This window comes from Anser brachyrhynchus, assembly GCF_964034855.1.
Source record: "Anser brachyrhynchus genome assembly, chromosome: 1".
In the NCBI taxonomy this organism is placed as follows: Eukaryota; Metazoa; Chordata; class Aves; order Anseriformes; family Anatidae; genus Anser; species Anser brachyrhynchus.
Window position 1 is genome coordinate 17,151,724 of NC_137694.1, and position 24,141 is coordinate 17,175,864.

General features: G+C 34.1%; 1 protein-coding gene and 1 long non-coding RNA gene across 2 annotated transcripts in view; both read left to right on the top strand.

The window, feature by feature from the left end:
• TBC1D22A (TBC1 domain family member 22A) overlaps positions 1-24,141 on the top strand; it is a 174,574-nt gene that overhangs the window by 37,281 nt on the left and 113,152 nt on the right. The window contains exon 8 of the mRNA XM_080602568.1: positions 2,449-2,563. Coding sequence (XP_080458694.1) covers positions 2,449-2,563 — 115 coding nt within the window. The remainder of the gene's footprint in view (positions 1-2,448; positions 2,564-24,141) is intronic.
• Positions 2,570-9,946, top strand: LOC308199096. The gene is made up of 3 exons (XR_013954386.1): positions 2,570-3,187; positions 6,671-6,749; positions 7,838-9,946. It is a non-coding gene; the product is annotated as an uncharacterized lncRNA (long non-coding RNA).

The window sequence follows — 24,141 nt, forward strand, 5'->3', positions numbered from 1 at the left end:
AGTATTCCACTTAAGAAATTATCTTATACTTGAGTTTAGGAAAAGTTGTTTTGAATTCGATGCTGTGTAGAAATAACTCATTATTAGATCTTCATTTTAAATTAATTTTAAGTATTTATTTTTATGGGAGTTGTGTAGATTGGGGAGGGGATAGTGGGAGTTGGAAAGAGAAGGGTATTGTTGGAGTGAGAAGCTAAAAGACTGAGAATAAATAGCATCACTTGAAAGGGGGAGAGAGGTATTGGAGGTCTTCCCACATATAGTTCAGTCAAGTTTGTTGGACTTTCATGTTATAAATACTTTATTTTAATAAAGATTAGTGATTGTAATGTAGGTTTAGTCAATATGATTAGTCAAAGTGCAGTAATGTGTAATTTTATTTTCAATTTCTGTGTTCTCTTTAAACAAGTTTGATTGAATAGAATAGTATATGCCTGTGCATTTTCCCTTCTTTGCTTGCATTATATGGGAGAAATAATTTCAAGGAAACAAGATTGAAAAATACTCTATAAAATCATCCCCACCTCTTTTATTGGTTAAAGAGAAACAAAAGCAAATTCTAAGAAGCTTTCATGATTAAAACTTTGGGGGGTTTTGGAGTTCCTCCGAGGTGGCAAAACACATAAGAAATTCAAAATCTGAATTTAAACTAATGAATTCTTCTTTTATGTATATGAATATAGTTCTTACTGTTGTGATGAATGGGAGTTAAATTCAAAGGAGAGTAATTGATAGGTAATGACAACTCTTGAGATGTAGTGGTTCGTACTAGAAGTTATTCCGGTTTCTGTTGCTGGTTTGGAAATCAAGAAGGAAACCTTTTGGGAAAGTGACCTTTTTAATGAGTGCTATTTGAACACAGTGATGAGTGCTGTATAGAAACTTAAATCAGACTGCCTTTCAGGTATTCAGTGCTCATTTTTTTCTATTCAAAGCAGTAAATGAAACTTCATGAAAATGAGTAGGAAATTGAAAACACTATTTCAGTGTGTATTTGTTGAATTTCTGATTAGATGCATTTGGGGATATTAAATCTGGTATGCCAATTACTAAGTAATCCTTGCTGCTTAATAATTTGCTGCTCAAAAAAAATTTTAATAACCCTTCCCTATACCTTAGTTTTCACAGCTGGATTTTAAAAATGCTTTGAAATCCATAGGCATCTCAGCTTGCAATGCAAACTATGTATGTTATCGGGTTCTGAGGAAAAGGAAAGTTGCTATTACAAATTTGGAGCTAACCTAACAAAAATTTGAAGTGAGGTGGAACAGAAATAGTAAAAGCTTCATAAACTAAACTTCCTATTGTGTCCGTTCAGGGCACGTCTCTTGCGAGTGGTCTTGAAGCCTGAGCATTCGCTGACTTCTGGGGTTGCAGCAAACTCTACCTCGGGGTCTTTACAAAGTCTTTCCCTTTTTATTAGTACTGAGGCCTGCTCTTAAAAGTGATGCAGTCCTTTTGTTTGATGAGCTCTCCTCCATCTGCCCTGCTTCTCTGCCCACCTGCACTCTGGCTTTTAGGCAGACCTTCCAGAGAAGGAGCAAACTTTCTTTCGCCTCAGAAGATTATGCCTGATTGAGTACCAGTAATCAGAGCAAAACACATAGCAGCTTTCACTGTGCTGCTCATTTGCAGCTTTCCAAAGAAACATAGCACTTGCAGAAGCAAACAGTTAAGAGGAGATACAACCTGACGCAGACCTAACTGATGTTGGATATAAGTTCTGTGATTCTTCTGCTTCGTATTCTTCTCACGTTGCCCTTCCCATAGTCAGACTGTGCATGTTGTGGCCTTGGGAGCTTTTGCAGATCCTAAGCAATGTACAGTTAGAAGAACTTAGTGGATGGGGCTATGTGGTAAGGGAGGTGGTTGCCTTCTTTCTACATTCCCGATTTTTCAGATGTTTTATTAACCAGCATACCTGCTTCTGAATTCTAAAGCTCTATGCTGCCATATTAGGCAAACTTAACTATTACAGAGTCTTTATTGGACATGTTATTAAAAAAAATTAATTGTGTAAAGTACTTCTTTCTGTTACCTAGCAACAAAAGGGGTACTGTATTGATAAAATATTGGTCTCAAAGAGATGAATGGTCATGGAAAAATGATTTATTATTTCTGTATCATGAAGAAAGGAATTTTATATTATTTGAAAAGCTCCAGTGAATAAGTGCTGCTCTGTTGTAACTACTGTAACTGAATTATATGCAAGGCTGGTTTTAACATGTGCTAATACCCTGAAAATGTTTTCTTTTAAATAACTGAGAAACTTAATTAACATTGGCAGTTAATTATGAATACAATCATTCATGTATTCTTTTATAAGTGTATTTTTATACTTGTAACTCTGTGATATCAAATCTGTCCTTGCATACTTTTCCAGTATGTTGTTTAAAATGTGCTCACCACTTGATAAATTATCTGATACTTTCTTTAATTCTTTTTCAGATCTTTGAAAGAATTTTGTTTATCTGGGCTATACGTCATCCAGCCAGTGGATATGTTCAGGGCATAAATGATCTTGTAACTCCTTTTTTTGTAGTCTTCGTTTGTGAATATATAGGTAAGATTTATCATAATACTGAATTATGAATTGGTACTGGTTTTAGGACAGCACATTTGTTTTAATATGAATATCAATTTGGATTAGCTAATCAAAGCATAATTAGAGACATGGATTCTATTATTATAAATATTTGTAATTATAAATCTGTATGGTTTTCTTGAATATACACTGACAAGCAATCAGATTTTGTGTAAATAGTCAGTAGAGTTTAGGTACTTTTCAGATATATGTCCAAAAAACCACCCACAAAAAAACCTACCCAACCAACCAACCAATCAAAAACCATCTGTAGAAGTTGCAGGCAGAGTTGTGTTTGTCAGATATGGAAGCTGGCAAAAGAAGGGCAATCCAGCATTTGCTTTCATCTTTATTTCTTAACTGCAGATGTAGTTGAGAAGTGCCTCATTCGTCACTCCTGATCCTTTCTTTTTCATTTCATTTCTTTCCTCTAATTCACAAGTTTTTGTGAAAAATTTAAATTGTATATGAAATAGTGGGAAAAAAAAATCACTACCACCAAAACAACAACACCAAAAAACATACCAGCCAAGCAAAAAAAAAAAAAAGAAACAAACAACCATGAAACAAGGAAACCTTTTACCAAGTGGCAGAAAAATGAAGGTAAGAGGAACCTGATAAAGTGGATCCTTGGCTGAAAGAATGGCAAGCTGGAACTGGGGACTGAAAATTAATGCAGCAGTAATCAAACTTCTGGGGCTCTAATACCAGTAGTAGCATACATTGATGTATTTCTGCTGAGTTAGTGGCCATACATGTGATTATACTTCTTGCAAACTTTTCTATTTAGAAAACTGGTTAAATGCTCATCTCTTACTAGAACGTTATTGATGTTTTGCATTTATAGGTTAGTATTTAAATTTTTATGAACATTAAGAGTATGGCTAATCATTAGCAGTAATTCAATTGATGTTTAACAACAATTCATTAACAATTATAACTGTGGATGTAAAAGGTATAGTAAAAATGAATAGTAAAAATGACAATAGTTTGAATTAAAACTATTTCCTTGCATTTCTGTTTGTCATACACACATACAATGAAAACAATGCTTATATGTAATCTTGAGCAACATGTTATCTCGCTACTTCAGTGAGTCTCTGTATAGGTGATTCTTCATTTCCTACCTTCTCTATGCAAGGTACCCATTGGTGTCTTAATCCAGACTGATTAGATTTAATGAAGGACAGATTATCCTTGAGTGGATGAAAGATTATCCATCGTTTACATGGCAACACCTCTTGCTTTGTTCATTTCTTGTTTCATAGGGGGACATTTCATTGCTAAGCAACTAATGAGAACTACTGCTGTTTACTCCCTAATCATCTCTTAAGTAGGGTAGGAACCTACTCCTGAGAGTACTTGCAGTTTCTGCCTTTTCCTCCCTCATTTGACAGATAATGAAAATGTTCTTAATGATCCTAGAACAGTAGGATCTCTAGTAGACTTTAGGGTTGTTAATTGAAATAAGAAGCTCAAATGAGATGTGATTAGAGAATTGATATTCCATGTTAAATAGACCATTTAATTAATATGGTAAATAAGTTTGTCTTTACCACCATCTTACATTTGGAGACCCTGGTGATTGTTAATGTACTTGCCAGCTTGTCAGTATTTTCATATCAGAGAGCAGAGCAATTCCAGTAAATTTCCACTGAAGAAAGACAAAACTTGAAGACTAACAACCGTAAAAGATGTATGCCATTGAAAAGGTGTAAATCTCAAAAAGCTGTATTCTCAAAGTAAATTTAAAAGCTAATATCTATCTAGTGAGAACATTACTGAAATGAACGTATTTTCTTGAATATAGTAGTGGTCCTGGCTAAGTGCTAACAGTGGTTATTTCAGCAGTGATGTACAGAAACATTCCAAGATTTGTCTTTAAATAGTGTTTTGATTTGAGTCTTTCTAATGTAGTCAAGTTGCACTGAGTTATACATTCAAGTTAAAATGAAGAGTGTATTTTATTTTAAACCTGAAATGGGGACATAACATTTCTGAGGTACTTCAAAAATCTTGAGGTTCGTGGTAAAATTATAGAAGTATTCAAAACTATATGAATAGTTTGTATGAATTGTGCTTAAATAATTTAGATAAAAATAAATGCAGTATTGCAGGTTTCCTGGCAAAGTGGTTAATCTATTAGTGTATTTAATATTTGTTCTATTAATAACCTGTTTTCCCTTAGATTTTTTTTTTACTCAAGTTCGTATTTCTTGCTCTGATTTTAAAGTGAATGTTGGTATGTTGGAACCTGATATTGCTTTATTTGTTGCTTTCCTTTGACTATTGATTTTTGAGTTTTTCTCAGTTTAACTGAAACCTTTGTGTAGCAGTTCTGAATTACTTGGGTCTTGATTGATCTTGTTGAAAGTGATAAAAACTTTTTACTTTGAGCTCTTCCTGTAACAAAAAAAAGAGGTTGTAAGGTTTACTAAAGATTAATAATAGGTTATTATTATTAATAATGCCATTAATAATAAATCTGTGCTGATTAGGTCATTTCACAGTATATCCTGATGGTGCTTACACACAGTTATTTGTGGTTTAGACAGTTATTTTATTGAGAGGAAAGTCCTATTTATTTTAACTTTATGGCAAGTATGAGAGACCTTAATCCTTCATCTCACATAACAACTGTGACATATTTATTCTAGTGATGGGAATCTCTCTGCTCTGATACAGACATTCAAAACCCCATTGAAAAATGTCACTGAAAAACTTTTGAAGATTGAAGTGACATGTGTGGAAGTGATAACTTATTTGCGTAGCGACATTTCTTTTCATTCAAATCTGAATGCCAAAAATCAGATTCATGGATATTTTTTATTATAAGGATCAAAGTCATAGATGTTTTGATGGTTTATTACAGCTTGAAGTACCTAATTTTAGTATGTGGCTTCACGCATTTAGAATAGGTCGAGTAACTGAATGTAGAAATTGAATATTTTGAATGCTGAGAGTTTTCTTTCAACCTGTCCAGCAGCATAAGTGTGACGAAAGAGCAATTTGGTAATATCTTACTAGTTCCCCAGAATTAGTAAAGGCAGAGTACTGTAACATTTTCAGCAAGATAAAACTTGGTTGTCAAACCCAGCCAAGATAGGCACAAATATAGTAGAGTTAGACTAGCATTTCTGGTATAAATTAGGAGAAGAAGGCATTTAAAACATATTTTTTGCTTGTTTTTTTTTTTTTTAAATGCCAGGTAATTGCGTATGCTGATTTCATTTATTTTTTTTCCATTGAAAAATGTTAGAGATTTTTTAACTTATTCTGCCATAATAAGCAACTTCTTGGAATTTTTAACATTACGTTATCACTCCTAACCTCTTACATGACACATCACCATTATAACCTGCGTTTTTAGAACAAATGCTAATTACTTTTAGGGCAGTTTTCCTGGAAGCTCTGTGTCGTTGTAACATACAGGTTTATATCAAAATGAATCTCATCCATGTGGATACAATTTCAGAAGCATTTTTGTTAATGAGATAAGATATGCTATGAGACTAATGGCTGGTTACTGATGTAAGGTAGACGAGGAAATTTTATGCTGGATTGGAAGTCCTATTTCAAGCCACAATCCGTTGCTCTCTTTATACACCTTCTTGTTGCTTGGAGTTTGTGGTGATCTACAGGATCTAAATTGTTCCTAAATATTGCGCTGCACAGCTGCTTGTGATTTCTTGCTCATGGAGTCAGCTACATTTTTACTGCATCTAATGTTTCTGTAGTACATTTGCATTTCAGTAGTTCACTACTTGTGTCTGTATCTATAACCACACAGAGGACATGGATTTACTCACCATCCACAGAGACAAAAGCTCGGGAAAATCACCATCATAATAAGGATTTATGTGAGGGCACTGCTAAATGGGATGGCTGTGTGAGATCACTTTGCGACCTCTAGCAGTGTTGAATCTAGAGGGAATTAGGAGTTAGTAGCAAGTCAAGGGCAGAAAATAGAAAATTGAACACTATTATAGCACTTTATCATTTTATGTTGGATAAAGAAAGTCAAGAAAAATCAGGCTGCTGAAGACTGGAGTGGTGATAGAGATCTTGCCTACAATCTTCTTGCAGTAGAGGAGCTTGAGAGAATTTGAGGATGCTCACAAGAACTCATGAACCGAAAACTTTGGAAATAGGGGGTCTTACTCTTGTAAGTATTTTTCTTGTAATCTTAAATACTTTTGTAAAAGGCATTAAATGCAGTTTTGTTGCCCAGTGTTGTTTTTTTTTTTTAAATTAATACTGCCATGACATTAGCCTGAAATAATTACTCCATAAATCCTAATGGATTTGAAAAGGGATTTAGTTCCAGAGCAATGTTACTGTGAGAACATAAAGGTTCATTGGGACTCCTTTACTTTTCTTTACATTCCCTCTCATATGTCACAGAAAGTCTTTCGTGTCTTCCGTGTCACATTTCCTTCCTTGCCAGGCTGGAGGAGGCCTTGGCCAACGTGATCCTAGTGGGTGGCATCCCTGCCAAGGGCAGAGGGGTTGTAGTTAGATGATCATCGAGGTCCCTTACAAACCGAGCCATTCTATGATGATTCTGTGATGATTCTGCCCTTAAAATGAGAATTTGTACTGATCATTACTTTCTTTCCTTCCTTTTCAGCATAGCTGCTGAGAATAATTAAATTTTAAACCATTTATTCTGATTTTTCGTAGTTCATTGAATGCTGTATCTAAAATCCTGATTTTCATAATATAATTGAAGTAATGTTTCAGAACATTGCATCATGGTTGTATCTGAGGTAATTCCTCAATGTTTATTTATAGGGTATAAAAAAGATGTTACTTTACCAGAGATTTTTTTTCCAGAGTTGTAATATTTATGTAGTAAATAAATCTGTTTAGAATAAAACTGGATTTCTGAATAACAAGGCGGTAAACCAGAAAACAAAGGGTATTAACCTGGTGACTCCAGATAGCTATTAGAAGATTTTTCCTTTACTTAGGTGATTAGAAAGTAAAATTTTAACATGCATTGTTTTTCTTAAAAGACCGAGGTGAAACCTTGATTGCTGCAGTATTTAAAGTAATTTGAGATAATTAATTCTCCTATCTAAACACCTTTCTTATTTAATTCCATCAATTTAGTTGTCACTGGAGAATTACAAATAGGGCTCATGCACTGGGTTTTGAGGTGATAAAGTGGAAAATACATATTCGTAGTTATTCTATGAACTATAGAGCTATAACTGAAGTAATGGGATGCTTTCCCCATCCCTCTTATAGGCCCTCCGAGAGGTTGAAGACTGACAGAATCATCCTTGCTCTCTTCAGGTTTACCAGGAAAGAAATACTGGAAAACTTACCATCACAGAGCTGTCAGGAATATGAGGAGCTTCTTCAGTCTGAGAGATGAAAAGAGTGTATTTGCAATTTTTGTACACACTGGAACTTTTCTGATAATTTAATAACAAGGTTCCGATGTTTTAATGCTTTTTTGTTCAAATAAATACCTTTTTGAACAAGTGTATTAAAATATTTTTATTTACACATTTGATTGAAATGATTTATGAGACAAACTAAATTTACATAAAAGCACTGACATGTGAAGCATAATTGACATTTTAACATCTTTTTTTGCAAGTTGAAAGTATTAAGAAAATATTTTCTCATTTTTCCTCATTGTAAAACTTTCATGAAAAACTATTCAAAATATTTAAATCACTCTTCTATCATGTAAAAATTCAATGCCGTAAGTTCCATTTAATCACATTAAATTTTCTATCCTTAATGCAAATCACCAGTAATATAGTTTGCACATCCAAAAATGTATTACAGTGCTGCTTCTTGACAATTTCTATGACATTTTATAGTTATAGTCATTGTATTAAATGAAATTGACTGAAATTGTCATGACCTATATCCTATGAAATAGTCTTTGATAATTGAGTGAAATATTGCTATCTGTGTGATTTAGTGGATGGGGGGATGGTGGCAGCCAAGAATGAAGAAAGCTCACACAGTCTTGAAAATACTGACAGCATTTTTCTTGTGGAGTCTCTTTCCTTGGAGATCTTGAAAGGCTGCATGGATGTGGTCCTGGGCAGCCTGCTCTGGGTGTCCCTGCTTGGGCAGGGGTGGGATCAGCTGGCCTCCGGAGGGCCATGCCAGCATCAGCCCCTCTGTGATTCTATAATTCTGTCTTCCGCATAAGTCCCGAAAACATCGTATGTTTGCCTCAGTAAAGATCTACAACATACATAATCAGGTCAGAGATCTAAAACTTTTGACTTACCTGTCAATTCTTGGTGAAGCACTTCTCTCTTCTGTACTTTCACATATTAAAAAACATTCAGTACATGCATACATCCTATATATATGTATAAAACTGTAACATAGCACAGAAATTATTTACCATTATCTTAGGTTGCTATGAGATCAGCATTGTTCACTTCCTCAACTTCTAGGAATATGTTCCCCAACTCTCATCCTGTTGATAAGCCAATATTGTCCAGTGACTGTATTTTGGAAGTAGTGCAGAATAGCTGAAGAAATAGAGGACTGTGATGAGTAAAGTAAGCAGAATTTGAATTTGTTTTTAGATGATGATGCCACCTTCTTGCTTTGTACTATGGAAAAGGAGAGCAGGCTCCTCAAATAAGCAGAGGCATGTGTTGTGCATGTTCATGGTGCTGAGGTCATCATACTTCTATATCAGTCCTCTGTGTGTACTGGCTGGCAGCTGGACATGATAGGTGCTGAAATTGTGTCCTAACAGGGTCTTTCCTAACTCCATAAATAGCCTTTATGGAGTTAAATTTTATTTTATCCTGTTTCTTTCTTATGGTTTGGCTTGTTCTGCTTAATTTAGGAGCTTCATGAGACCTCTTACAGGTCTTATTTCTTCCTTATTTCATATTGTACCACCTATCAGAGTCCTCAGTTGGAATTCAAGCATTCTTTTTGTTTGGAGAGTACTAATTACACCACTTATGAGTCACTGCAGTTTTTAGACTAATATTTGTAGGCTGTCAGGATTGATCCTTGTGAAGAAACAGTGTATTCTAAGTTGTAGTCACTTTCAAATACATGTATATTCTACTGTGATTCAGACTTTTTTTCATTCATATATTCACCTAATATTTCAGAGGTGTTGTAATGAAAAAAATCAAGTTTTCTGCAGGTAAATTGCATTGCATCAAAGGAGATAAAAATGCAAACTTAAAGGTTAGTGTTTTTAGTGCTTTAGAAAGGCCTTAGTACTCTTTTGAAGCAATTGGCTAGATTGTATTTTTCAGCTGTTCGTTTGTTTTTATGTATGTCTCACTCAAGAAAAATGAACCATACACAAATGTCTAAGCAATTTTCTTTATTAATAAAGTTTTTCAGGCCTAATTTGGCAAAGAAATTTTACTATTTTATGTCCTATTGACTGTAATCAAGTAGGAGAATCCATGTGAAAACTTAGCTGTGACTTGTTTGAATTATTTGTCAGCTAGCAGTGCCATAATATATTGCTGGGTCTAGGGTCAGTTAATAAAGCACTATGTTTGGATGCATTGTAAACAGAACCGTAAGGAATATGTGAACAGTACTACAGAGGACATCTCATGCTTAACTTTTAAAGTCTCAGGGAATGAGGGGAAGATGAAGGAAGGCAAATACAATGGAAGGACTTGTGGAATGCAGATTATTTTTAATGGATAGCAATGACCTAAAAATTGTCTTCAATCTTTTGATCCTTTCATTTTTATATTTGGATATTATTTACTTTGGAAAAATCATCTATATCTTTCAGCCTGACTTGCTGGCGTATTTCTTACTTCCAATTTGACTAATCCTGTAGTGAGCATTTAGTTCTGACTTAGAGCTTTATAACTATTTCAATTAAGGACTATGTTTTCATCTGGTGTGCTAGTAAAAGCACTAATAAATACAGCTGGGCTTTAGCCAGGTATGCACTTTGTGTGGCTTTCTAGTAAGAGAGTTTATTCACTACTATTTTTCCGTAGTTGTTCAACCTACTGCAAGCCAAGTGATGACATTTGGTACCAAATACATGAGTGTATCTGCATAACCTCTCTCTGAATCTACTTCAGTCAAAATGAGGTGATTTATGTATTTAATTAATAGAATTTTAGCTAGTTTTTCTAACCCAATTCGTGCTACTGGTATGTCTTGGGAATCAAGTAACTTTGAGAAGGTGTTAATAATGAACAGCCAAGCACACATGCACAGGTAACAGTTTGGTGTAGTTGTGTGATAGTATATTGCTATATGTATTTAATTCAGTGATATATTGGGTTCCCAGTAAGGGCTTTGAACTGTGTGAACTCAATTGAGTGATACATGCTGTAGAATTCATCTTCTTCCACATTCCAGTTGCTGTTTCAAGAGGTTAATGTACCTTGCCTTCATTTTACCGCTCTTTTAACTTGACAGTGGAGCTGCATATTTGAGTAATTCCAAATCAAGTTTAGGTGGACTGAAATGGATTTGTTTGCCGTGTGCTTAGATCACCCAGCTGAAATGGGGCTAGTTGCTGTCAAAATGGGTAGTTTTACTTCCTCTTTTCCAACCACAAACCTGCATTCCTGTCTCCCATCTTTGGTCAATATTGACATTTCTCTAGCGCAGTGGACCAGTTCATAGAATCATTCAGGCTGGAAAAGACCTCTAAGATCATCTAGTCCAACTTTTAACATAGTACTGACAAGTCCACCACTAAACCATGCTACGAAGTTCTAAATCTACATGTTTCTTGAAGCCACCAAGGATGGTGGCTCAAACACTTCTCTGGCAGCCTATTCCAATGCTGCACAACACTTTCAGTAAAGAAATTTGTCCTAATACCGAACTTAAACCTCCCCTGGTGCAACGTGAAGCCATTTCTCCTTGTCTTATTGCTTGGTGCTTCAGCTAAACCGCAGGAAACTAGCCCCAAAACAAAATGAATAATTTAACCTATGGGATCAGAGATGAATATCAGTGTTGATAGGGGGATAAGAGCAAGTTAGGAAAGGAGGGAGTAGCAAGATCTCTGTTTAATGCCAGGTAAATCTTAGATTGCTATCGCTGCTTTATTAAGCTGCACCCTCATAAGAAGTCTTTATGAATACTGCTTATTTTTCACTTAAGTTAGGAAGTACTCATAAAAGCATCTCAACAGATGGATGTAGGCTATGGTAAAGTAATCTGCATTTCTAGCATATTTACTTTCTATTACTGTCTTTAATGATCTCTATTGTTATTACAATTGACAGTACTCTTGCAAAATAAATCCTTCTCATACACCTTTGTTTCAGTTTTGTTTTCACTCTTAAACATACGGTCAAATTTCCAAGCTAATTAACAGTTCATCTGATATGTTGGATATATGGTCTACTTAACAGGCTTTTTTTGAGAAAAATTTGAGACTGAACACATTTTTACAAATAATTGTGATCAAGCACTTTGCATATAAATTTTGTAGTTATCAGTTTCAACTTCAAGGTTATCTTAAAAAAAGGGGGGGGAGGGAGAAAGAAGCGGGGGGAGGGAAAAAAACAGATGCACAAACTTTCTTTTTGTCAATTCCCCTGAAAGTCTTTATTTTTGCTTTGACTATTTTGAACATGCAGAGGTTTTTATTTTACAATTACTTGGATTGTTTAGGTAAGATTTATAGTTGACTTTGCTGTTTAGGAACTGAAAGTTATATTCAGAACCTCAAGATACCACAGAATCATCTAGGTTGGAAGAGACCTCCAAGATCACCAAGTCCAACCTCTGCCCTAACTCTAACAAGTCCTCCACTAAACCGTATCACTAAGCTCTACATCTAAACATATTTCAAAGACCTCCAGGGATGGTGACTCAACCACTTCCCTGGGCAGCCTATTCCAATGCCTAACAACCCTTTCCGTAAAGAAGTTCTTCCTAATATCCAACCTAAACCTTCCCTAGCACAGCTTTAGCCCATTCCCCCTCGTCCTGTCACTGGACATGTGGGAGAATAGACCACCCCCACCTCGCTACAGCCTCCTTTAAGGTACCTGTTCCTGCTTGAGGCTTCAGCTCTTCTAGATCTCTGTGTATCTGGACAGAATGAATAGAAATCTCTGCTTTCCAAAGCAGTCTAAGCTTTGCCATGTTATTTGCTTGTCTTATCGTATGTGGAATTGCTTTTACCGTTACTTCTGTCACGTCTCCTATGAACTAAATTTTTCTGAAGTAGTTCCATTGATCTTTATAACCGAAGAGTTTGAAGTCTCATCAGAGTAAAGGAATGGAGAAAACTCCAGTCAACTTCATAAAGTCCATTAAAACAAAATCAAGTTCTTGAAACTCATTCACATAACCACATAAATTGGAAATTGAGAAGTTTTATTCTTATGAACTGGCATATGCTGAAAATTGTGAACGAAATGTGGACTATAATAAAATACCCTCTTTAGTGTGATTAAAGAAGTATGGTAGTAATAGTGATGAACATTTAGCTTATAAAAGTGTTATAGTTGAGGAAATAGGATGTTCCCGTAGCTTCACTATCTGCCAGGGAAAAAATAAGTCACTTTAAATAAAACTTCACTTTGGATACTTTTTTAAAAAAAGCACTGAGCTATCAGAATTGGAATAAGCCTAATCGAAGTTAAATTTTGCTGGCTGTGGTTAACAGCTCCTGTCAAAAGTGGAAAGGAAGACATTAAAATTATTCTAATAAGTATATCCAACTGCTGAATTGCCTGTTATTTTTAGTTCTTTACCTAAGAGAAAATTAATGTTTTGAGTAATGGTATTCATTGCTCATAGTGTCTTATGAATTTCTGTTAAAAAAAAAAAAAGGATATCTTAGTCTCTTAGGCTTTTCTTAGGCTTTTAAATTGTCTTCAGCAAAAAGGCATTCTATGTAGCTAACTGTGATAACAAGAGGAATAGAACAGAAAAGTTAGACAAAATGGAAAATGGTAGATTTGTACTGAGAGCGTATTAGAAGTTGCTCAGGCATTTCAACTTAAAAAACATAAATGATTTGTTACGAATATTCCTTCACAGGAGATTTGTGTTATATTAAAAAGAAACTTTTCCTTCCTTTGGGAGGAGAGAAGGGAAAATGTTCTTAAATACAAACAAACAAAAAATCAAATGTTTCTTTTTTGTTAGTCTGTTTTTGCATATGTCGGCATTATTTTGATAGGTCTTCAAATAAAAAGGGATGTCTTCCATGTAATAAAGTAGAAAATATCCGAGTAATTCAGACTTGGAGTGTTAGAAAACGCTATTCCATTTTCAGAGTGACATCTGAAGTAGGTGCGCTCTGAACCCCGAAGCTGTCACTTTAACCTACCTAAATAATTATTTCAAAGCAGTGTTTTTGTACTTATATTGCTGTATTTTTATTGAAAGTGTGGTAAGCAACAGACATTTTTATCTCTGTTCTGGTGACAAGCTTTTCTTTTCTTTTCTTTTTTTTTTTTTTTTTAAAAGAAGTGTCCAAAGGGATTAAGAAAGATTGGATATGGAGATAAGCTGTAAGAGCAACTACTGAAGGAGCAAACACTAGCTCAGAGATTAAACTAGGTGTCAAAACCGGGGATTTATCAGTCTTAAGATTTCTCTTGACTGGTAGTAATTACTTCCAGGTATCACTATTTGAATTCGTTGTATTTATCTTAAGGATACTGCTGTATGACTGCCTTTCTTGTTATATAGAAAATGAAATGAAAATTTGTGATCTTTTTCTTTGTTGGCATGCGATAGTAACTGAAAAATTGCCAACTTCCATTCCATATACTTTTTTTTTTTTGAATCATTTATGTCTGTAAGCATAAGATTACCTTCTTACTCTTCCTAACATAATACCTTGTTCTAGTACAAAAATTTCTTACGGCTGTTAAAGCAAAAATAACTGGATTAGACTTCCATATACCTATGGCTTCCTGTTATCTGTTCTGCTTGTTATTGTGAGTGCAGATATTTTCAAGTAGACTTTGAGGTTTTTTTTCCTTTTTCTTTCTTCCTGTCATATTTTTTTAATCTACATGCTTCCGTATCATCTGAATAAAGAGTATTTTGAGAATACTGTTAAGTATGTTACAACTTGTGGCCCAGCCTTCACATCAGTGTTTAAAAAAGGTGTGTTATTTTGTGATGTTTGATGTATACCCCTAGAATTAAAAAAAAAAAATAAAAAAAATAATGAAACCGATAATATGAATGTTACCTTAAAATAATAGATTTCTGGTAAGATTGAAATATCTTCTGTGGATTATTCTGTCTCATTTCAGAAAACAATTACAAAACTAATATTCTTGTACTGGGAGGAAGTTGTGAGAGTTTACTGAAAAGTGTTTTATTTGAAACTACAAACTGGAAATGTTGCATCATGAGAATAAATGAAAAACAAAAACTTGAATAATGGTAGAAGAATTTAAATGGGATTGAAGAGATGCCAAAAGATTTCGGCGGGTGTAAAAAGGAAAAAAATTGTGAAGAAGAAGAAAGTTAATTACAATTAATGTAACTATGGGAGAGCCGTGTATTCCGAAGGGAGCTGTGTATTTTAGTTTTGGCTTGTGCATTCCTTTTACTCTCCCCACGGTCTCTGTATAGTTATAATTAATGATAATCTTTTATAGTGCAGAAGCACAGAGGTGTTTATACTTGCAGATCTAAATCCTTTCAAGCATGCTTTCGAACAGACTGGGAAATGACTTTAATGGCTTTTGGCGTCCAAATATCACAACTTTGTGGGTTTATTATGAAGGAGCTCACAGGAAGAAAAGCTAAAAGAGGAGGAATTACTTAAGCAATGATAACATGTTGTACAAATTGTCAGGAGCTTAACATTCAAATACTGTTGATGCAGATCAGTAACAACTTAAGACCTATGAGAAGGTTTTCAAAATAAGATGACTCAGCACTTTAAACAGTTATAAACAGCTTTTTCTTTTATTTTAAATAACATGTATGGTTAATGTTTTATAATATTCAAACAAATTCAGATACAGTTGTCAGAAATCTGTATGGTGAAATTGTTTTTAATTGAATAGGCTTTGGTTGCAGTTTAAATACAATTTCATTACAGTCATGGACAGGGAAGTAAAAACATCTTTTGTAAGTAATTGATCTTTTTTCATCAGCGGGGGGATTTTTTGCTTGTTACTAATTTGGGAAATCTGAAATTTTGAATTTCTACCATATTCTGTAAAAAGGATATTATAAAACAGAAGTGAAAAATTAAGTACTTAAGAAAACCAATGACCAAAGAAGGGGAAAAACATTAAGTAATCAGTTTCATAGTAACAGAAAATGTTTAATGCTTTTGTAGCACATTGTTTTTTATTAAAAAACAAAACAACAACAAAAAAAACCAGCAAAACATTTCTTTCAATTTCTTGACTTATAAATTGTCATTAAAGATACATTTCTGAACTGATTTACATGTTCTGTCTTTGGTTGATTATGAGATAAAGAATTACTTTCCTTAAATTACAGTTGTACTGAAATACATTGCCATTCTTACACTTACATAGGAAAGAAATAAACTAAACTATTTTTGAGTATAGTTTTTTTTTTTCCCTAGAGAAAGGATATACCCATGTTGTGTCATTTAATGATAAATACCTATATAGTATGTAAAACTGTGTTTGAATATCATGAGAAAAGGATGCAGAATTGGTTTGTTTTCCCCACAGGTAAACGTTACAGTTTCTCGGGGAAATTTATAGATTGCAGCAAAGTAAGGTAGTTAAGGAATGTACACAGCAGTTAAGGAATATAAGAAGTACTGTAACCGTTGCAGTCAGAGTTCATCCTGTTCAAATATGCTTTTTAAAATTCAGTATCTGGCAATTTATGCTAAAAAAAAAAAAGTACAAGTAGTGGATGGTACTCGTATGTTCTGTTTTAAATAAGGCAGTAAGTTTGTTAGATGCATTTCTTCCTTATTTGCTGTAATGTTGTGGGATATAATGAAAAGGATGTGCTTCCTTATTTGTAAGGACACTTGGCCAGTACTGTAGAACTTGGATTTGCAGCAAACTGCCACAATCATAGGCTTGTGCATAGGATGTCATGGAAAAGCAGTTATTTCCTCTGCCATCCATTTTTCTTTTAGTTCGAGAATTTATTTTGATGTTCAGTTGAATGCTAGTAGTAGGTTAAAACATTTTTTTCCCATGAGGGTGTGAATTTATTCTTACTTTGAGTTATTGTTGTATGTAAATTGTTGTTGAGTTTACTTGAGGGTGACAAATTTTTCAGTCTTTCATCCCTGAAAAAACTGAACCTGTGAAGTTTTTAAACGTTTATGTTCACGTACAGTTTCTTGAATGTTTTTATCATTTTTATGTTTATTCGAGTTAAACCTTTAGCCTTGTTAAAGTTATCTACGTAATGTATTAAAACATATTAGTGTTTATAGGATTATTCAAATGAGTTCTCTTTTACCACCTTTTAATAATAAGTAATTAAGTGCAGGACAGTTTCTTTTTTTTGACAGTTTCAGGTAAGAAGTCTTAATACTTGTTAAATTCATCCTTCCATATGCAGATACACAGACTGTTTTTAGAACTTATAATTACATTTTGGCCTTCATAGAGTTGCTTTCTTCACTCCAGTAAATAATTCCTATTTAAATCTGTATATTAATTTATAGACTCTTTTTAAAGGATTTCCCATTATAAAAATACAATGCTATTGTATTTAATAGCATTGTCTTAAGACATAGTCTTTTAAATTCTCTGTAATTCCATACCCAGAAAATTTTTTGATGTTCAGACAAAGTGAACCTTCGTTGCATCTGACTGAGGTTCTCTTACTGTAACTCTTGTGTTACTAGAAGTTTGGAAGTGTTTTTGAGTGAATGAACCATACATTTTGTAAACAGATCTATCTAGAGTTCCATGAAATATAATACTTTTTCCTTATTAGTGTGAGGGACTCTTTAAAAAGCATTAGTTTAGTATATCAGTGTGTAGTTCAGCTGAACATAACTAGTAACACTGAATGCAACGAAACAGTTCATCTGCAGAATTAAATTTTGAATTTTCAGATTTCTTTGCAATATTCTGAAGGTGTTATAGAAGTACTTTGAAGAGAAAAATGATCTGTCATTTTTCTGTCTATACAGATACCACTGCGTATTGGTGTGTGAATCTGATCTTAGATTTTTTTAATTTATTTTTTTTGTCATGTTTCTTTAACTTAGATCCATTGCCGTGCAAAATTTTGGGGTGTTTTCATAGTCACTGCCCTCTACCCTGTCCACAAATACGACATTCATGTCATTGGTCAGCAGAAGCTGAAAAGGACTTGAAGATGTTATCCCAGGCAATGTCATACCCAAAGTTAGGATCGACTGTATCTAGGAGAAAAGCGGTCTGTCATTTTAAAAGTTTCCAGCATGAAAACAGGCATTACACTGACTTCCACATAGTGCTTTTTTTGTCCTGTGCTGCAGGGAGTCTGGCACCAGAAGCTGTGCGTAGTGAGTTTGTTGCTGTGATCTCCCTCGCCCCCATCACCCCGTCTCCTGCTGGTATCTGGTGATCTAAATCTCTTCTTGCAGCTGAAACCCATTACTTTATCCAGTCACTGAGTAGATATGATTTTTTCTCCAGCAGGTAATTTTTGCATATTTAAAGACTGTTATCATTCCTGTCTTTAGCTGTGTTTGTTATTAACAAAAAATTGTCTCCTTCCTTTTTTCCTCTCACATGTTTTTTAGTGTATTCTCTGAATACCCTAAAGTACAAAATATTCTCTGAATATTTTTAGTGTATTCTCTGAACCCTGTTCCTGGGCCTTGCTTTAGGCTTTTTTGACCACCCTGGGGTTTACTCTTGTCCCATTCTTGTTCTCTGCTCTGTATGTTTGTGTGTATGTGTATGCGTAGGCTCAATGCTTAAAAAAAAGTTAAATGATAAGCACAAACTAGGTAATTAAAAAATGTGGTTTGGGAGACAAGTTCAACCTTTAATCTTTCATTTCCTATTCTCCAAGCACCTTTTGAATTTCTCAGGAAACTCCCTTATCAGGCATTCTGTGAAAGTGCTCATCAGCATCCTGTGCTCGTCATGCATATTGGATGCTAATTACTTACTAGTCCCCTAATTTAGTATCACACGCACCGCTTCCCCCTGGCAGTCTGTTTGGGTTGACAGCAACAAACCCATTGAAGTGATTGCTCTGAGAAGAATATGCACTGAGCGTTGTGTTCTTCACCGTTGCTGAAATACTTTTTTTTTTTGAGAAGAGCTGTCATCTTAAAAGCTTTGAATACTGCTGTCTCACAATGATGTCATACTCAGGGATCCAGCTTAACCTTTTTTTCTGAGTATAAATTGCATTTACCGGCCAGATTTCTCACTTGTGTAGGAGTCTGGCTGCCAGTCTTGTATTCTGTGCTATGCAAGTTCTGTGTGTGAAAGACCCATTGGTGCCACAAGGTTTATTTGGTTCTCTTTGGTACTCTTATTTTCATGGTAGGGCTGTTGAAGCAATAAATATTTGTTATGTTTCTCTCATCTGAATTACAGAGCTGTAATCTCAGTTATGTGCAGCCTATGGGGAGCATATGCCTTTAGTTTCATTTGCAACATGAGCTGATAATTTCCCTGTGTTTCACATAAATTTAACATTCTCAAAACCAAGCCAATTTCTGTGTAGATGTGTGCAGTGGTTTATGGACAGAAGCTAATGTCAAGCTTTGGACTACTTCGTGGGGAAAAAATATTTTTGCCTTTAAAACCTGGTCTAGAAAAGCCTGAGTGGAAAATCTTCCTGGCAAGCATGCAGACCCACTTAAAGGACTTCTCCCGATGATTTACTGATTACCGTTATGCAGTCTGGAATTAGAGAATAAGTATATGAAATATTTACTCCTTTGTGATAGAACAAATTGAGAGTACTTGCAGGGTCATCCATTAATTTTGATGAGCATAGAAATTAGGTCAAAGTAATCAAGCTTACAGTGTTTTTGGAGAAGGTGATTTACTGTCTTCTCCAGGTCAATGGAGATTATAACGTTCCCCGTACACTGTAAAATTATTTGGAAAATTAATATTAATAAAGTGAAATGATTAATGATGAAAACATCGTTCTTATACTGATGTGTAAAGGTGTTTATCCTGCTTCCTATTACATCTTTAGGAAATTGTTAGAGATGAACTGAAAACAAGTGTCAGATTAATAACAGCGTCAAAACAGACAACTCAACAATACAGGCAGTGTGAGAACATGGCTTGTAATAGGGGAATATTTGAAATGCAATAACGTTATGTTTACCTAAGTCTGGATGGATGAGATGATTGGGTTCTTTATATTTTTTAATTTTAACTTTGTGACTTCAGTATCACAAAGACAGGGAAGTTTTTTCTTTGGTAATTACTCCTTAACAGCTCAAAAGCTATTTCTATCAGATAAATACCTAATTAGGATTTTTTTCAATGGGAGATATTGATGTGGTTATGTAAATATTTAATTAGGTAATTGTTACTGAAATAATTTACATTTAAATGTTCTATTATGTCCTGATCCCCTTAGAAAAATGTTGCTTTAGTGCAGCAATGACTGAATAGCTCTTTTATAAGTCTTTGAAAACTGAGTTTGAAGTGGAATATTTAAGATCGTCTAGATGTGGGGATATTGTTGTGCACCTCCGAATGCAATCATATCTGTATAATTTTGTAATTTGCTTACTTCACTGGTAACTTTTAGGTAAGTCTATCTGAAGCTATGACATCTATAGTAGATTACAACAAAATACTGTGAACTTTATACAGACAAGCACCTCCGCATGTAAGCTCTTAATGATTTCCTTGCAAATGATTGCAACAGCTATGTAGTTTGGACTTGAAATCTACGGCAGTTTTTGTACACTATGTGAGAATTAAGTTTGTACACATTAGTGCTGCAAGAGAGAACAATTTTAAGATGTTTGGAGAAGTAATGTTTCTAACGTTTATGTGTGTATTACATTGTATACCAAATGTACATGAAGAACAATCATAAGTCATCGGTGTTGTATCAGATCTGTTTTGGGCTTTACCACTTTCAGATTTTTCTTATACCACCATCCATTTTGGCCCCTAACTCCCACTCTAGTGAACTCATCTGAGTTTTCAGTATTTTAGGTTTATTTCTGCACAGAATTTCTTCATAAATAAAGTTAAATTTTTCCAGTTGTTTAATTAATGTAGAAATACGTATTGTGTGATTCCATCTGTCTGTAATGGCAGATGCGTTTACCCGTGGTGAAATTCAAGCAGTTTTTAGAAAAAATCAAATGCATTTAAAAGACAGTGAGAGATCAGATATGAACTTCTTTTTCTCATTTTGAACAAGTTGTACCAAATTTATTGCCTAAGCTTAACCTCATACTGAAACCTATTTTGAATGGATATAAGCCATTATCATCTGTTCGGCATGTTTATTTTCTGTTGTCATTGGGAAATAAATGTATAATTAGTTGTAATTAATACTTCAATACTTTTTTTTAATCCTTACGTTACTGCCTTTGGGAGTGGATCCAGTTATAGCTATTTGGAAAAACTTATTTTTATACACTGTGGGAAGTTTCAGAAATGTACAATGGCAATCAGTAAAGAACACTTAATTCCATGCTTACAGCAATGCACATATTCAGATCAGTATGTCATTGACTCTATGCTACAGCAATTTTCCTCCAGGCAACTATTTTACTGTCTTCTACAATTACATAGATAACACGATAAAAATCTCCACAGGAAACTGAAGAAAATGAGAAATGTTGCTGGGAGACTTTGAAGTCAGGTCTTTTTATGCAGTGATTTTCCCCCCTCCCCCCCAAGTTATTTATACATGTACACGTTTGCCTGCTGTTTTTCCCCATATTATTGTTATTTAATCTTTATGATACTGTCTGTTCAGATTTCAGTCATTGAAAACAAATTTGAAGTTATCTAAAACCAGAATTTGTGATTCTGTTTTTAAACAAAGTTTTTAAATTGCAATAATATCTAATCTCGTGTACTTTTGAGGTTGTTATTTTTGCTGCTTCTGTTGTTTGTTCTTTAATCCCTTTGCTCATTTTATTTTTTTTTGGAAAACATCTCAAGTGTGTTTGTCTTCATCCAAGTAAGTCCCCTCCCTGTCCCACTACAAGTTACGTGCAATGATAGTTTAAAACCTCAAGGAAGCATTTTGCACTATTGCCTACACTAATAAATGCTTAATATGTAAACTGGTACTTTGCATATTCTGCAAATCAAATATTCCTTAATTGGAGCTTGTAATGAAAACAGGTGTCCTATCTTTGGTGTCCTATTTTTATTTCAGTAGTTGTGTGTGTCATTCAAATATTCAGAGTCAATTTTGAGCTTCCATAATAAAATGCAGCAACCATTGCAGGACTGCAGGTCAGTGAGCACTTGCTCCCTTTCTGTCTTTCATGATACTTTGCCTTCTTTATTAGATTTTAGTATCTGGATGACTTCCACTATGTATCTCTTTGTGGGGAGACACCACGTACCACATTTTACTCGAAAATTACTGATGAATATAATGTATTCAAAAAAATATACTTCTTAGCCAATATAGTGAGAAAACTTAGTATATTTCTCCACATTTTGACTTTTTGAAGTATTTGGATGCAGAGCTATAAGCTAAAGCTTGACAGTTGCCTTAGTAGTAGCCAGTAAGGACTACAAGCATATAGCTGAAATACATGGAGGTGTCTTAACACATTTCATCAGGAGATTTTTTTCTGTGTTTCAAAACTTTATTATCTGACATTAGATGAGACTATTCTTTCTGCAGCACGAGAAGCACAATGGGAATGAAAATTGGACTGGAAGTAGCTTATACATTTAAAGAACATATGAAAAATCCTGAAAACTTATTTTACATATAAGAGGCTTATGAAGATGCTAACAATCAGCCAGTATATGCCACAGGAAATCGTGATGTTCTTGGATGTCTCTTCCAAAGGGAGAGAGAGCAAAATGAGAACAAGAAAACTGGACGAGTACTTCCTAATAGGGCTATTTTTATTTCCATAATAGTTGTTCGTGTCGGTCTGTGAAAGTATATTTAGCAACTACGGACTCTTAGTGGAAGAATCGGATGATTCCTAAATGCTGCCTACGCTTTTTGCTAATAGTTGCCTTTCTATTGAAATTATACAATTTCTTTTTTCTGTAAAATAGTAAAAATATTAGAATATAAGAATATTAGAATAAAATATTAGAATATAAGAATACGAGAATATAAGAATCTAGAATCTAGAATAATGAATTTAATATCAGACCTATGTGCTTTTGAAAAAGGCTGATTTCTGACATACATTTTTGTGCTTGGTGAACATACTTGTAATGATGAGGAATCATTGGAAACACTGGAAAATGTTTCTCAGAAGTTACATTCTATTTTCTTGAAACATAATCTTTCTGATTTGATGGTGCTTTCTTACTAGAACCATTAGAATTTTTTTTTTTTCCAAAATATTAATACTGGGATGTCTTTGCTGTCCAATTTCCTTCAACCTTGTTTCTCAAATTATTTTTTTTTTTGCAGTTTATCATTTTTCTTTGTTGCTGGTCATTCATTCACAGGTTGGGGAGTCCTTTGATGGGCCATTGAAGTTTTATTTCATCTAATTTCAGACTTTCTATGTCTGCATTCTGCAGTAGTCATGTTAAGCTCAAGTTACAGCTAACACTGAGAAACAGGGTTTGCTTGGGATGTGATTCATCTGATTTATTTTATGATTCTGGTTTAGAGTGAGATAATCCTCTGTAACTACTTGTTTTTCTTTGTTGGCTGTGAAGAGAGGTGAAGATGGCCACCTTTGATGGTTAGGTGTATGTTAAGCTTTTGTGTTGTTTTATATTCTGGTAGGAGACTATAGTGTGAAATGGTAGATTTTGGAAGAGCAGGGTAAGAAAGAGCTAAGATAAGTAAGATGAGAAACAGAAGATAAAAATCCTTTTTTTTACTTATCTTTTCGTGAGTACCTGCAGAAGAGTTTTTGTGTTGTACTTACAGTTTGTAAGTTCCTTTTTGTTCAGAAATGTGATAGCAGGATCATGAAAAGAAAAGGTGCTGAAAGGCAGGAAATTTGCAAAGGAACAGGTCATCGAAGTAGTTGTCAACCCATTCCTTTTGCAAATCTTTAGTGAAACAGTGTCTGAAAATTGCTTCTTTCTAGAGGAATAATGTTCCATGTATATTTTAATTTTATATAAATTATATGAGGAATAGGGGTTCATTTATTGTTTTACTTCAGACCTTGTTAGGCAGAGAAAGAATGAGTCACACTTTTTCCTTTTTCTGAAAACTAAATTAAAAGTATTAAGCAGCTTTACACAGTGAGCTGACTTATGAATAAGTAGTAAATATAAATGGTAAAACTGTAAAAAGTTTTTATGAGTTAGTGTATATAGGACATACCCTTAATTTTTTTTCCTGCTGTAGAGGATACATCATTCTTTTTTAATTAATTAATTAATTTTTTGCCTGGAAAAGTCTTTCTCTTTTAAATTAAAGGGAATATTCATCCTTGATATCCTTGATTTTAATTTCTGAACTGTTAAAAAGGGCTTCTTTGAAAATTGTGGGATTTTCTTGTT